This window comes from Lissotriton helveticus, chromosome 1_1 (genome assembly GCF_964261635.1).
Source record: "Lissotriton helveticus chromosome 1_1, aLisHel1.1, whole genome shotgun sequence".
Lineage (NCBI taxonomy): Eukaryota > Metazoa > Chordata > Amphibia > Caudata > Salamandridae > Lissotriton > Lissotriton helveticus.
In genome coordinates, this window is record NC_136057.1 from 853,267,903 (window position 1) to 853,281,315 (window position 13,413).

Here is a 13,413-nt window from a genome sequence, read left to right on the forward strand (position 1 = left end):
TCCTACAATGCTGCTCCGAATAACGGCGTGGGGCGCCCCGGGGGAGGCGGCGTGAACGGGCCTCCCCAGGTGGAGGCTCGTCTGCTGTAGTGGGGCGCCCCTTTACCGTTTCAGTTGCCATTCCGTCCGTTTTTGGTCCACTGTGTCAAAAGCCGCAATTCAGCTGAGTTGCGCCCACTCTTGCGGTGCAGCGATAGGCGGCTGTCACAGGACTCTCAAAATGGCGGCAGGCTGTTTCCTTTTTGGGCCTGGTCCACTGAAATGGCCCTGGGACACCTTGGAAATCGGACGCTTGTCTGCTAGGTCTTGGACCCCATTCTCGAAAGCGTCCCCTCCGCCTTGAGAATTCATCAAAAGTTTTGGGGGCTCCGACTCCTGCAGGCTTCTGGTGGGGAGCGGCTGCCATGATTGCTCGCGGAATGACCACGACTGAGCTACGAGATGGTGGTGCTCTCATGCTGACGCCAGCTTCAGTCTGAAACATCCAGAAACAAGGTGCGGCTTTCATCGTTTGGGGAAAAAAAAAGTTTTCATCCAATGAAAAGTGTTGTTTTTAGGTCACATGATCAAGCCTTCCATCATTAGGAAACCAAAAGTAAAATGAACCAATGAAAAGTTTTATAAACAAGTCACATGACCTGTTATGCGGCATAGGGTGTAAAATGCGGAGAAAATACGTTGGCACGTGAGGCGGCGTCAGTAGCGGACCGATGTGCGAATAGGCCGAAGGCAATACAACGCGCCAAGATCCGGATGGCACCGAGGTGGTGTCCAGCAAGTTGCAGCACTGGTGTGGCCATCCTACAATGCTGAAAGTCGGCGTGGGGCGCCCCGTTGGCCTGTGAGTTTGCGTCAGTAGCGGACCGATGTGCGAATAGGCCGAAGGCAGCACAACGCGCCAAGATCCGGATGGCACCGAGGTGGTGTCTAGTAAGGTGCCGCACTGGTGTGGCCATCCAACAATGCTGAAAGTCGGCGTGGGCGCCCCGTTGGCCTGTGAGTTTACGTCAGTAGCGGACCGATGTGCGAATAGGCCGAAGGCAGCACAACGCGCCAAGATCCGGATGGCACCGAGGTGGTGTCTAGTAAGTTGCCGCACTGGTGTGGCCATCCTACAATGCTGAAAGTCGGCGTGGGGCGCCCCGTTGGCCTGTGAGATGGCGTCAGTAGCGGACCGATGTGTGAATGGGGCCGAAAGCAGCGCAACAATATTTTCGGAATAGAAGACACCACTAGGCGCTGAGATGCCAAGATCCGGATGGCACCAAGGTGGTGTGTAGCAAGTTGCCGCACTGGTGTGGCCATCCTACAATGCTGAAAGTCGGCGTGGGGCGCCCCGTTGGCCTGTGAGTTTGCGTCAGTAGCGGACCGATGTGCGAATAGGCCGAAGGCAGCACAACGCGCCAAGATCCGGATGGCACCGAGGTGGTGTCTAGTAAGTTGTCGCACTTCTGTGGCCATCCTACAATGTTGAAAGTCGGCGTGGGGCGCCCCGTTGGCCTGTGAGATGGTGTCAGTAGCGGACTGATGTGTGAATGGGGCCAAAGGCAGCGCAACAATATTTTCTACTATATTTCCGGAGTAGAAGACACCACAAGGCGCTGAGATGCCAAGATCCGGATGGCACCGAGGTGGTGTGTAGCAAGTTGCCGCACTGGTGTGGCCATCCTACAATGCTGAAAGTCGGCGTGGGGCGCCCCGTTGGCCTGTGAGTTTGCGTCAGTAGCGGACCGATGTGCGAATAGGCCGAAGGCAGCACAACGCGCCAAGATCCGGATGGCACCAAGGTGGTGTCTAGTAAGTTGTCGCACTTCTGTGGCCATCCTACAATGTTGAAAGTCGGCGTGGGGCGCCCCGTTGGCCTGTGAGATGGTGTCAGTAGCGGACTGATGTGTGAATGGGGCCAAAGGCAGCGCAACAATATTTTCTGATTTGAAGACACCACAAGGCGCTGAGATGCCAAGATCCGGATGGCACCGAGGTGGTGTCTAGCAAGTTGTGGCACTGGTGTGGCCATCGTACAATGGTAAAAGTCGGCGTGGGGCGCCCTGTTGGCCTGTGAGATGGTGTCAGTAGCGGACTGATGTGTGAATGGGGCCAAAGGCAGCGCAACAATATTTTCTACTATATTTTCGGAGTAGAAGACACCACAAGGCGCTGAGATGCCAAGATCCGGATGGCACCGAGGTGATGTCTAAGTTGCGGACCGATGTGCGAATGGGGCCAAAGGTAGCGTAACAAGATTTTCTGTATGGAAGATACCACTAGGCGTTGAGATGCCAAGATTCGGATGGCACCGAGGTGATGTCTAGCAAGTTGTGCCACTGGTGTGGCCATCGTACAATGGTAAAAGTCGGCGTGGGGCGCCCTATTGGCCTGTGAGATGGTGTCAGTAGCGGACTGATGTGCGAATGGGGCCAAAGGCAGCGCAACAATATTTTCTGACTGACACCACAAGGCGCTGAGATGCCAAGATCCGGATGGCACCGAGGTGATGTCTAAGTTGCGGACTGATGTGCGAATGGGGCCAAAGGCAGCGTAACAATATTTTCTGTATGGAAGATACCACTAGGCGTTGAGATGCCAAGATTCGGATGGCACCGAGGTGATGTCTAGCAAGTTGGTGTGGTCATCCTACAATGCTGAAACTCGGCGTGGGTCACCCCATTAGCCTGTGAGATGGCGTCAGTAGCGGACCGATGTGCGAATAGGCCGAAGGCAGCACAACGCGCCAAGATCCGGATGTCACCGTGGTGGTTTCATAGTTGAGAGGCACTTCATCTGCAGTGGGGCGCCGAGATCCGGATGGCACCGAGGTGATGTCTAGCAAGTTGCTGTACTGGTGTGGTCATCCTACAATGCTGAAATGTAGTGGGGCGCCCATTTACCGTTTCAGTTGCCATTCAGCTGAGTTTCGGCTGCTCTTGATGTTATAGCGACAGGCGGCTGCAAGAGGACTCTCAAAATGGCGGCCTGTTCTTTGGATTTGGGCCTGGTCCACTAAAATGGCCCTGGGACACCTTAGAACTCGGACGCTCGATTTTTTTTTCCTTTCCTGTACTTGCAAAAAAAGGTAAATGCCCGGTACGTTACACGCTTCATCTGCCACGATGAACTCTCCAGAGGAACCGAAAAAAAATATAGTTGTGGTAACTATACCATGCATCGTCATATGGAGAGGTGGCACCAATTAATTATAGTGCTGCATAAAAGAGAGATTTGGAGGAGAACCCCTGACCTGCTAGTACATTCATCAAATAAGTGGCACTGAGAGCTTCAGAGGCAAGGGAAATGGTCCCAAATATTTAGAAGAACTTTGGAAAGATTAAAATGACATGTTTAGATTGTGGTAAATTAATTTCATGTGGACAGATGAGTGTTACTCTAATAAATACAGCATATGAACATCATCATAGTCGATGGTTGGTAGAGACATTTTGACTATATCCTGGACCTGCCCGTCCTCGCCCAAAATGGCGCCGGAATAAATGGAACTCGTAACTCCTTGTTGTGTACTGGTTGCAGAACCTTGAAATCACGAGATACGTATGCAGTTTTGAAGCACATGGCGGGCGGGGACGAGAATTGATTGAATATTTCGACATCCCTATTGATATTAAGTTCTGATGTGTTATTGATTACTGTACTGTTGAAAATTCGAATTAACGTCACCCATGGTACTTGCCCGCAAATGTATATCTAGATAATTTTATTGTAACTGGCCCTGTCGTATTTTAATTATAAAATGTACGTCCACCGATTCCGTAACTGTTAGACACCTTAGTTCTTGCAACCTAATGGCCCGCCCGTTACGTTCCTCTACAGTGTAAATGTCTATTCATCATATACGATTACAGTTTGCTCCGTGGCAGGCCCACGTGGTTATAGGCTCGTATTTGTATAATGAAATTTTCACAATAAAGGTTTTTAAAAGAAAACATGGTAGTAGTATATACATTGGTAAAGTTTTTAATAATAGTCACTGTTTTAGAATCATTAAAAGGCAAGTGAAATAAAGCAGACCAATTACATGAAGGGTAAAAGGTATAATACGAAGGAACGCAGTAAAGATAAATGGTCAAGGGCTGTTGTGTTTTCTATTCCTGCAACATAAAGTGATCGATAAGAATCTCATATTCAGGCGTATCGGCGACTAAGACAGCAGGTCGACCCTCTTTTGCTCAACGGCTCCGTCATGGGACGAAGAAACGCTCTTTTTCTGGAAAAAAGAATATATTTTACTTGCAGGACAGTTGTAAAATTTCCGGGAAAGTACATTAGCCTGGAACATTATAACATATATTTAAGAAAAAATAATGTTCGGAAGTAATTAAAAGCGTAATTTTTAGGTGATATGACCAAGGCTTTCATCATTAGAATAAGAAAAGTAAAATGAACCAATGAAAAGTTTTATTAACAAGTCACATGACTTGTTATGCTTACGTTACGCGCTGCGCGCCCCGGATGACTTCCGGATGCGCTAACGCGGCGCGTCATATGACGCATTACGCGACAACGCAGGTCCAGAATATAGTCAAAATGTCTCCACCAACCAGCGGTCGAAACACAACCCCTTTCAGCAGGCTAAATAGTTCTGTTAAATGACAACAGAAGGGACAGGGAACAAGAACCATCAGTCAAAGAGGGGAGGGATAGTTCTTGTCTACCGGGTTACATTGGGGCGCTACCGGAACTGATCGAATTGGTAGTCTACAGTGTTTCTGGATGTTTCAGACTGAAGCTGGGGTTAGCATGAGAGCACCACCATTTCGTAGCTCCGTTGTGGCCATTCCGCAACCAATCATGGCAGCCGCTCTTTATCGTTATTTTGGGCGGGGTGGGTGGCGGAGCCGAGCTGTTTTGCAGCCATCATTGTGTGGAGTTCAGTTCATCTCACTAGTTTTGTATTTGTCATGAGGGGTTGTTCCTAATGTTTCTATTTTAGCGAGGTCAAAAAGAGATCCCATTAGTGGCCTACTGATTCCTTTTCTTTTTTTTTTACACGATTTTTCGTTATCTGCAAAGACTAAACAGAGTATTGCGACTCTGTGTTTGTTTGTAAATAGAGAATGAACCAAAGAGAACTAATTCTAAAACAGTAAATACTTGGATAACAATCAATCAAATGGAGAGAGAAGCAGGCACGACGGATTACAACGGGGGCAAAGGCCTGCGTTAACTACCTTTCACTATCTGCAAAGAGAGAGTACTCCTAATAGAAATGAGGGGGGGGGGGGCACCATTCAAAGCAGATCAGTGTGCATAAACACGAAAATGTTTTCACTTACCACGTACTTGACATTCGACAGCTTATGATATTTGCTATTAAAAAACCATTGAAATTCACTGAAAAAACCATAGGTTATAGACCATATATAATTAGGAATTAGCATTTACAAAACCTTGAAAATTCACTGAAAAAACCATAGGTTATAGACCATATATAGTTAGGAATTAGCATTTAAAAAACCTTATTTTACTCACACAAAACCATTGAAATTCCATATATAGTTAGTTGCACTAACTATATATCGCGCACCCGCAATCCACTGCTGATGATGTCACATATTACATCATTCATGACATGGTCAGTGACATCACTGATGACATCACTGATGACATCTCAAATGACATCACTGATGACATCACTGATGACATCACTGATGACATCAATGATCACATCACTGATGATATCATTCATGTGACAATACAATGCATCTCCTCACATTTTAATATAACCTCTGTTTCACCCAGTGTTAAATACAGAGTATAATTTTTGAAACCATTGACACACCAATACTAGTTACTACATACGCACTCACTGATTCCTACGTCAACACACACATTCACTCATTCACCCATACAATCATTCATACATACAATCACTCATCTTTACAACACTATCATATGCAGTCATACACCTATACAGACACTCACACTCTGCCACTCATCCATGGAGTTACTCACACACCTAGTCAGTCCTGTAAAGAATCAATCACACTTCCATTTTCTTGTCTATACAGTTAAACATAGAGCACCTTACATTTTCAAACATATACTAACACATACTTACTTTCTTATACAATCATTGATACAAGTACACATTGATCTGCACAGAGTCACACACCTCCCAGCCAGCCACACACACACTCAGTCTCCCATACAAATACTTGGATAATCAATCAATAACCCATATAGTTAATCATATAGCTACTGATCAACACATGCAGCAGTTTACAGAACAACAGACATAATGATGCACAAATTAAGACAGTTTAGTCACTAACCCATGCACTCAGTGAGACACATTTAATCACTGACTCATACATTCAGTCATGCACCTACTAAATCCTTCGTCCAGACACTTATACATCTACTCATTCTTCAATATGTAAAACATATTTAAACTTTACAGAAACACACAGTCACTGGATGATGCCATCAGTGATGTCATCAGTGATGTCATTTGAGATGTCATCAGTGATGTCATCAGTGATGTCACTGACCATGTCATGAATGATGTAATATGTGACATCATCAGCAGTGGATTGCGGGTGCGATATATATAGTTAGTGCAACTAACTATATATGGAATTTCAATGGTTTTGTGTGAGTAAAATAAGGTTTTTTAAATGCTAATTCCTAACTATATATGGTCTATAACCTATGGTTTTTTCAGTGAATATATATATATATATATATATATATATATATATATATATATATTTTTTTTTTTTTTTTTTTTTTTTTTTTCCCAAGAAGTCTGCTCCAGAAAAAGAAGACTAGGCGGCACTCGAGGTCCGTGATATCAACCATTCTTTATTGTTAAACCATGGGCATGACGCGTTTCGGGGTTTACTTCGCTTATCAAATGCCCCCCTGGTTTATATATATATAGAAAATGAGACAAATGGTATTTGAATTGTTTCAAAATAGAGCAAAGACTCTACAAGATAGCAAATTCATGAATTGTTGCACACATTTTAACACCACGATAACTCTGTGTTAAGAATGAGACAAGTGGAACCAGATTTTGAACAACATGTAAAGCCAAGAAGAAGGGTCCTTTGTTGCCTGGTTTTGAGTTGAACACTTGGGGGAGGCACCAATATTACAGCAGATTCCGAATAGAGTGCAGAACAGGCTCTGGACCTGTGACTTAGTTGCAAAAGAGAATTGAATGTAATCAATTTCTGTTCCAAACACTTTAATTGCATGCACTCCATCAGTATTATTAAATTAGTGGGGCTCTCGGTCTGCTACTTGAATGTAATCATTGACGTCTGGAATATTTCATTTTACACATTCAAATAGTCTAATTGTATTAGTAAAAAAGATTAGATACAAAAGTGATTTAATTTGCTGTTTTACTGCACAGATTACTCCACCTGTATATACTTGGCATATCCTTCACCATTAGCCTCCACAGGTATTTGTAAAGATAGGAAAGAGCAGTGAACACCCATTCCAGCAACTCCGTATCCTTGGAATCCAGTAAAGAGGTGGCTGTAAAAAAGAAGTCTTGAAAATGGGGGTAAAAGTCTGTTTGGAGGTCTCGGGCTAACTGCACTACAAGCCTAGGAAAAAAGATAAATAAAACAAATTACAAATAAAATAACATTAATAACTACATTTTCTACTTTGGATAAAATAAATGCACACAATAAGATACTGAATGATGATCAAGTAAAATTTTGCATGTAAAACTGCAAAAAAGGAAGATACTTTTGCAGTATATATAATATTTATGTATTTCTTCCATCCCCTTGAAGGCCAAATCCAATCCGAGTGCGTGTGTTTTTATGCAGAGCTCTTTCAGACCAAATTTCCTGTCTTTCATACTGTTTACATAACCTTTGTGAGAAACCAATACAAAGGCAAAGAAATAGACTTTGTAATACTTTAAAAGGCATAAATACCTTGTTTCTGCTCCCAGAAAAAGATGAGTGAGTGGGACCGCAAGGAATTTAGTGTTATATTTCGTGATAGGCAAACAGATCTGGCTTGCAGAAAGCGGAGTTTTCATCGGTTTCCCTGCACACAAATATGCATGCAGGGAACAGATGAAAACATTGTTCTAACAGGCAAGGTGCTGCCTTTCAGCAGCCCTATTTCGGTCAGAGGAATGCCAGCTCCCGCAGGAGGCAGGAAGCCGGCTTGGACAACAGGCTCCTGGAGGCTCTTCCTGCAGTCCCATTGCATGAGAAAATAAAGCAGAAAGAAGCAGAATAAAGGTGAAAACGAGCAGAAAGAGGCAGAGTCAAGGTCAGAAACTAGAAGAAAGAAGCAAGATAAAGGCGAGAAACATGCAGAAAGAGGCAAAAACAAGTGGACCCACACTCATATTACCATTCGCCTGTCCACTTCATTCTTTCATACTGCCCACTAAACAGCTTGCTCCCCACGGGTCAGGGCACAAACCGTGGCCACGAGGCTCGGAGATATACACACACCCATCCCCCCCAACAGGGCCCGGACGAACATCCTGTCGTCACGGGACCCAGCCACAGGGTGCAGTGTCTTACATCAGCCTTAAAAACATTTCAACCTTTTCCACAGCTGCCTGGCCGACCCAAACTTCCACCACCGAGAACTGAACGCCTAGTATCCGGGGCGAGCTCTGGTTACCCCCGCAAGCGGGATCGCATAATGCCTTAAAATAGCAGGGAGCACTCACTGCAAACCCCACTAACAACACTTTAAGAGCGATTGCGGCAATTAGCGTCCTGTGTGCATATTTTACAGCCCCGAAATGTGCACCTCGGTCATAAATCACCCAGGAACAGAGAAACCCAGCAACACATCCGATGCTCACATCTGCAGATACTGAAATTCACCAAAGCCCTCTGTTAAACACAAGTGAAAGGGTATATCAACGCTGGTCACTTTCAGTGCACACCCACACCCGCCAAAAGAAGAGAAGGCGAGAACCTCAATTCACCTCCATTTGCCGCAACATTGGTTACGGCTGTGTCGAAACACTGCAGCGCTGTATTCACTGGTCCAACATCCAATCCAAGAATGCACCGTGACAGACACTGAGAAAATGCTGCTCGTGTCCGCTACTAAATTGCAATTCTAACATTAATTTCCCTGCATCTGTATAGTTCACAAACACCAACTAGTTAACTAACCAAGTACGGACAGAGCTTGCGAGGCAGCCAACCCCATCCAGCCATCTGTTACCCAGAAGAAGGCCCAGTGCAATGAAGGGAAAGTGACTTTGTTTAGCTTCTGGTCGGATTTTAGCAATATTGATCCTGGATAAGATAATCAGCGGAAAGCCTCAGCTATTACAATCTGTTCCCTGCAAATTAGCCGAGGGGGAGCCATGCGTGGCCATTAGCTTCCTAATATTTTGCAGGCCAGCCTTATTACAGTTCTATATGCATATCTCACTCAGTTGGCCTGCGCATGGCCGATACATTGTGGGTTTAAGTTGTTCCGCAGTGAACATGCCCAATCGCTGTAACCTGCACCAAACACCCTCCCCCCACCCCCAAAAACGAAATCACATCCACAATGCACAGGCCTTGCGCACAGATACACCCGGACCCTCCCTCATCTGCGCCCAATAAACATTTCAGACATGTTTACTGTGAGTAAATAACCCTGCTCAGAACTGATAATGTAGTGCAGTCAATGTGAAACCGACGTTGTCGCTTTAAAAAAAAAGTCTAAGGGAGTTGAAAGATTAATGTTTTTTTTATTGTTTTTACCACAGTGGCTTGGTCAAGGTACAGTGTTCAGTTCAACCAATGCCAAAGGGGTCCTGGCCAAACATACGGGGATTTAAATCAATTTCCACAAGGAAAGGCTAAACGTTTGCGGCTTCCCATGTTCATGCAGATATAGCAAACTGGAAGGGTGAACTTTGAAACATGAGGCAAAAGTGACAATTGAGAGCAAACAAAATACACAACATCACACAGACTCTCACTAGCAGGCCGAAGTCACCAGTCAAACGACCCCCGTACCTGCTTCAACTCCGGTCAGCGTGAGGTCTTCATCCGAGTTCCGACTCGCTTCCAGGTCGTCCATGCATGTCGAGTATCCGGCCCTCCCAGCGAGACCTTGCAGGACCACTAAAATCGCGCAGCCCATCCCGGAAACAGACACGTCGAAAATGACAATAACATGCCGTGGAAAAAAAAAAACCATCCGCCCACCGCCGCAATGACGTTGTTAAAGGGGCGGAGAGCGAAAAAAATCGCCGGAACGCCCACGAATCTGCTCGGACAATGACTGACGCATCTCTGTTCCAATGGCTAGCCTCCATTTATGGAGCTAGCCAATGGAACAGAGAGGCGGGTTAAAGCCCCGTACTGAAACTCAAAAGATTTCGCCTGCACGAACACTGCTGCGCAGTGGACGCTAGGCGAAACCTAAAAAGATAAAAAACTAGAACAATAGGGTGAATAAAGGTCAGAGGCGAGCTGAAAGAGGCATGATACAGATGAGAAATTAGCAGAATGAGGCAAAATAAAGCTCAGAAAAAGCAGAAAGATGCAGTATAAAGGGCACAACAATGGTCAGAAAATGGCAAAATAAAGGTCAGAAACAAGCATGCTGAGACCTTGGATGCCCGCCCCCTTTCTCAACCACTCTACCTCGGGCCCCCCTGGCACACTATTCGTTAGTGCATTTAGTCCCCTTGATTGCTGAGGGTCGTTTGCAGCCAAGAAACCCTTTTGTTACCATAAGTAAGTCCCCCCACAGCTGGAGTGCGGAGACATGGGAAGGAGTGCGGAGGAAGGGGCCCTGCCCCCTTTCTCAACAACTCTGCACAGGGACCTGTTGGCGCACTACTGGTTGGGGGATGAAGTTCCCTTGGCTGCTGAGGTTCATTGGGGCCAAGAACCCCTGTTGTTGCCACAAGAAAGTCCCCTACAGCAGGACTACTGAGATGTCAGAGACAACGCCCCCTTTCTCAACCACTCTTTAAAGGGCCCAGGCCTCTTGGTGCACTACAGGTTGCAGTCGTGGTTGCTCATGCTCGATTGCACTCACCCATAGCACAAAAACAAAATGCACTCCACTGCGGAGTATGGAGTTTATCAGTAACTTTGCTTTCTCCATTGTGTTGCTGAATTCCGCAAAGTCCGTGACAAGAGCGGAAGTTTACGCCCAAGCCTAGTTAACATTCAGAGACCCACTCAGACTCACGCACCCTCTCCCAGACCAATTCGGACATTCACGTACCCACTAACTCACCCAGTCAGAGACTCATACACCCAATAACCTACCTATAAAGCCACTAACCCAACCACTCACAAAGGTTACAGGTTACAGTTAGGACATTTTAAAAAGCCACCAAAATTTACTATATATAGATATTCGCAGAAAAAACATAGCCTCCGTAACCTTTATTTTTTTCAGAGAATATATAAATTCTCTGAAAAATACAAAGGTTACAGTGACATTATAGTTAGGCTCAGATTTCACTCGTACAAAATCATAGCAATTCAGCAATTATTGTTAATAAGTCATATATGAGGTCATAAGCGGTGCAGTGCATAGATAGGAGGCCTTCCTCCTGGCACCACCATTGTCTATATACAAAACCTTGGTTGGTGCTTGAACAGGACTGCTCAACAATCCTGCAACAACATATATTATGGTTACCACCCAAAGCCAGGTTGCCAAAACAAAAACCTTTATATTCAATGGACATGCTCTTGACAAGTTGAAGCAACTAAGGACAACAACAAAAAAAAAGATACAACTATATTTCCATCACGCTTGACACCAATCACGAATTACCCATAGTATAACCTCGGAACGACTAATACAGGTGTGGTGTGGTGAAATTTGGTGATCTACCACTACAAGGTAAGTTCTATTCAAATGGGCAGATGCTAGATAGGGAATGCAGTACCCAGTCTTTTACTCTCTCATGATTAAACAAATACTGAATAAATCAACTATTACACTGGGCAAATTCAACTAAGCAGAAGAAGATGGGAAGCGAGAAAAACACCACTAAAACAACTCTATATACAATGCAACTGGAAGAGTGGTATTTTCAGACTTTGCACAATATTAATCAACTTAGCACCTAATGTTCCATACTCTACTCATCATGGTGGGAGGAAGATCCGCAAACAGAAATACCAGAGGAAACTTATTCACACATTAGAAAAAGAGCAGCAAACATATCTATCTGTTCATAATATAAAATAAAGCCTACAAAGGACTTATCACATCGTATTTGACTCCTGTTAGAATATTTAAGCCAGAAACATTATTTAGTGAGTCAGTGCTTGCTGCTGTTCTGCTGTAATCATAGACATGAGTTTGGATACTGACCCGGTCAGAGTGCTTTTCTAACTGTGCCATGGCTTCAATAGTGGGATGCAGAAGCATAGTTTGATGTGTTGTATACAGAGTTAATAGTCAGGCAAAGAAACTGAACAGTAAGAACACAAATAATGTTCGGAAATAGTTTATTTTTTTATTTTTACACACACAGTTTATTTAAAATAGTTTGCACTGCCTGCCTCTGACAGTTCACAAAATCGCCTGGAACTGGGCAGTAAGCTCTCTTCGTTATCTAAACTTACTTTTTTGTAACTCTGTTAAATTCGATCCTTCCCTAACTAATTTCTAAGTCTACATTCGTTCCATGTAATCAGTACTGGTATTCTACTCTAATCTATCTGCTCCAGAACTTTTGTAAAATATTGACACACTGTTCTTCTCATAGAGCTGCATATATGTAAGCTGATTAACATATTTTTAGCTTTAGCAAATGCTACATTAGTAACCACAGACTATATTTGTGTAAACTGTATATAAGTATCCTCATTCTATCACTTCATATTGGAAATCTGTAATGTATGCATGCTTCTGCGCTTCCGCTTTGTCAAGTACTCTAAAGCTCATTCCAACTGTGTAAGCACTATAGAAAACACCAAAGGAAAACAATAAATTTTAAACTGTAATGGTCTATGCAGGTTCAAGTATGTACCAGCCACATTAAAATGTCCTATCCCCCACCGCACCGCACTCATACTAAAAGACATGAAAAAGGAAGAAACACAATTAAAATGCCTACTCTTCAGCTCAAGATCGGTAAACAAAAGATCACTTTAACATCTTTGGCCTCACCTGCATTACAGAAAATGGCTCAAAGATTTTGCACCCACATGCCAAGAAGCAATCCCTCCTGATTTTCACATCATAAACAAAAATTATTTTGACAAAGTTGGAGGTCTGTCTGTCATCCATAAAAGAAATTACAAATAACAATAATTAAAAACCTCTCCATAGATGGCTGTGAATCATTAATGAGAACATAACACCCCACTCCACCAATCGCTTATTCCTTCCTCTTAATACACAGACCACCTTACAGCAATGTCAACTTTAAAGTTGGCCTTCTTGATACAGTAACCAACAACACCCATCTGG

General features: G+C 44.2%; 1 protein-coding gene across 2 annotated transcripts in view; it reads right to left on the reverse strand.

The window, feature by feature from the left end:
- The window catches only part of UTP20 (UTP20 small subunit processome component), a 1,109,880-nt gene that overhangs the window by 1,030,572 nt on the left and 65,895 nt on the right, over nt 1-13,413 (reverse strand). For both annotated transcript variants that reach the window (XM_078675325.1, XM_078675316.1), the window contains exon 5: nt 7,389-7,577. In XM_078675325.1, coding sequence (XP_078531451.1) covers nt 7,389-7,577 — 189 coding nt within the window. The remainder of the gene's footprint in view (nt 1-7,388; nt 7,578-13,413) is intronic.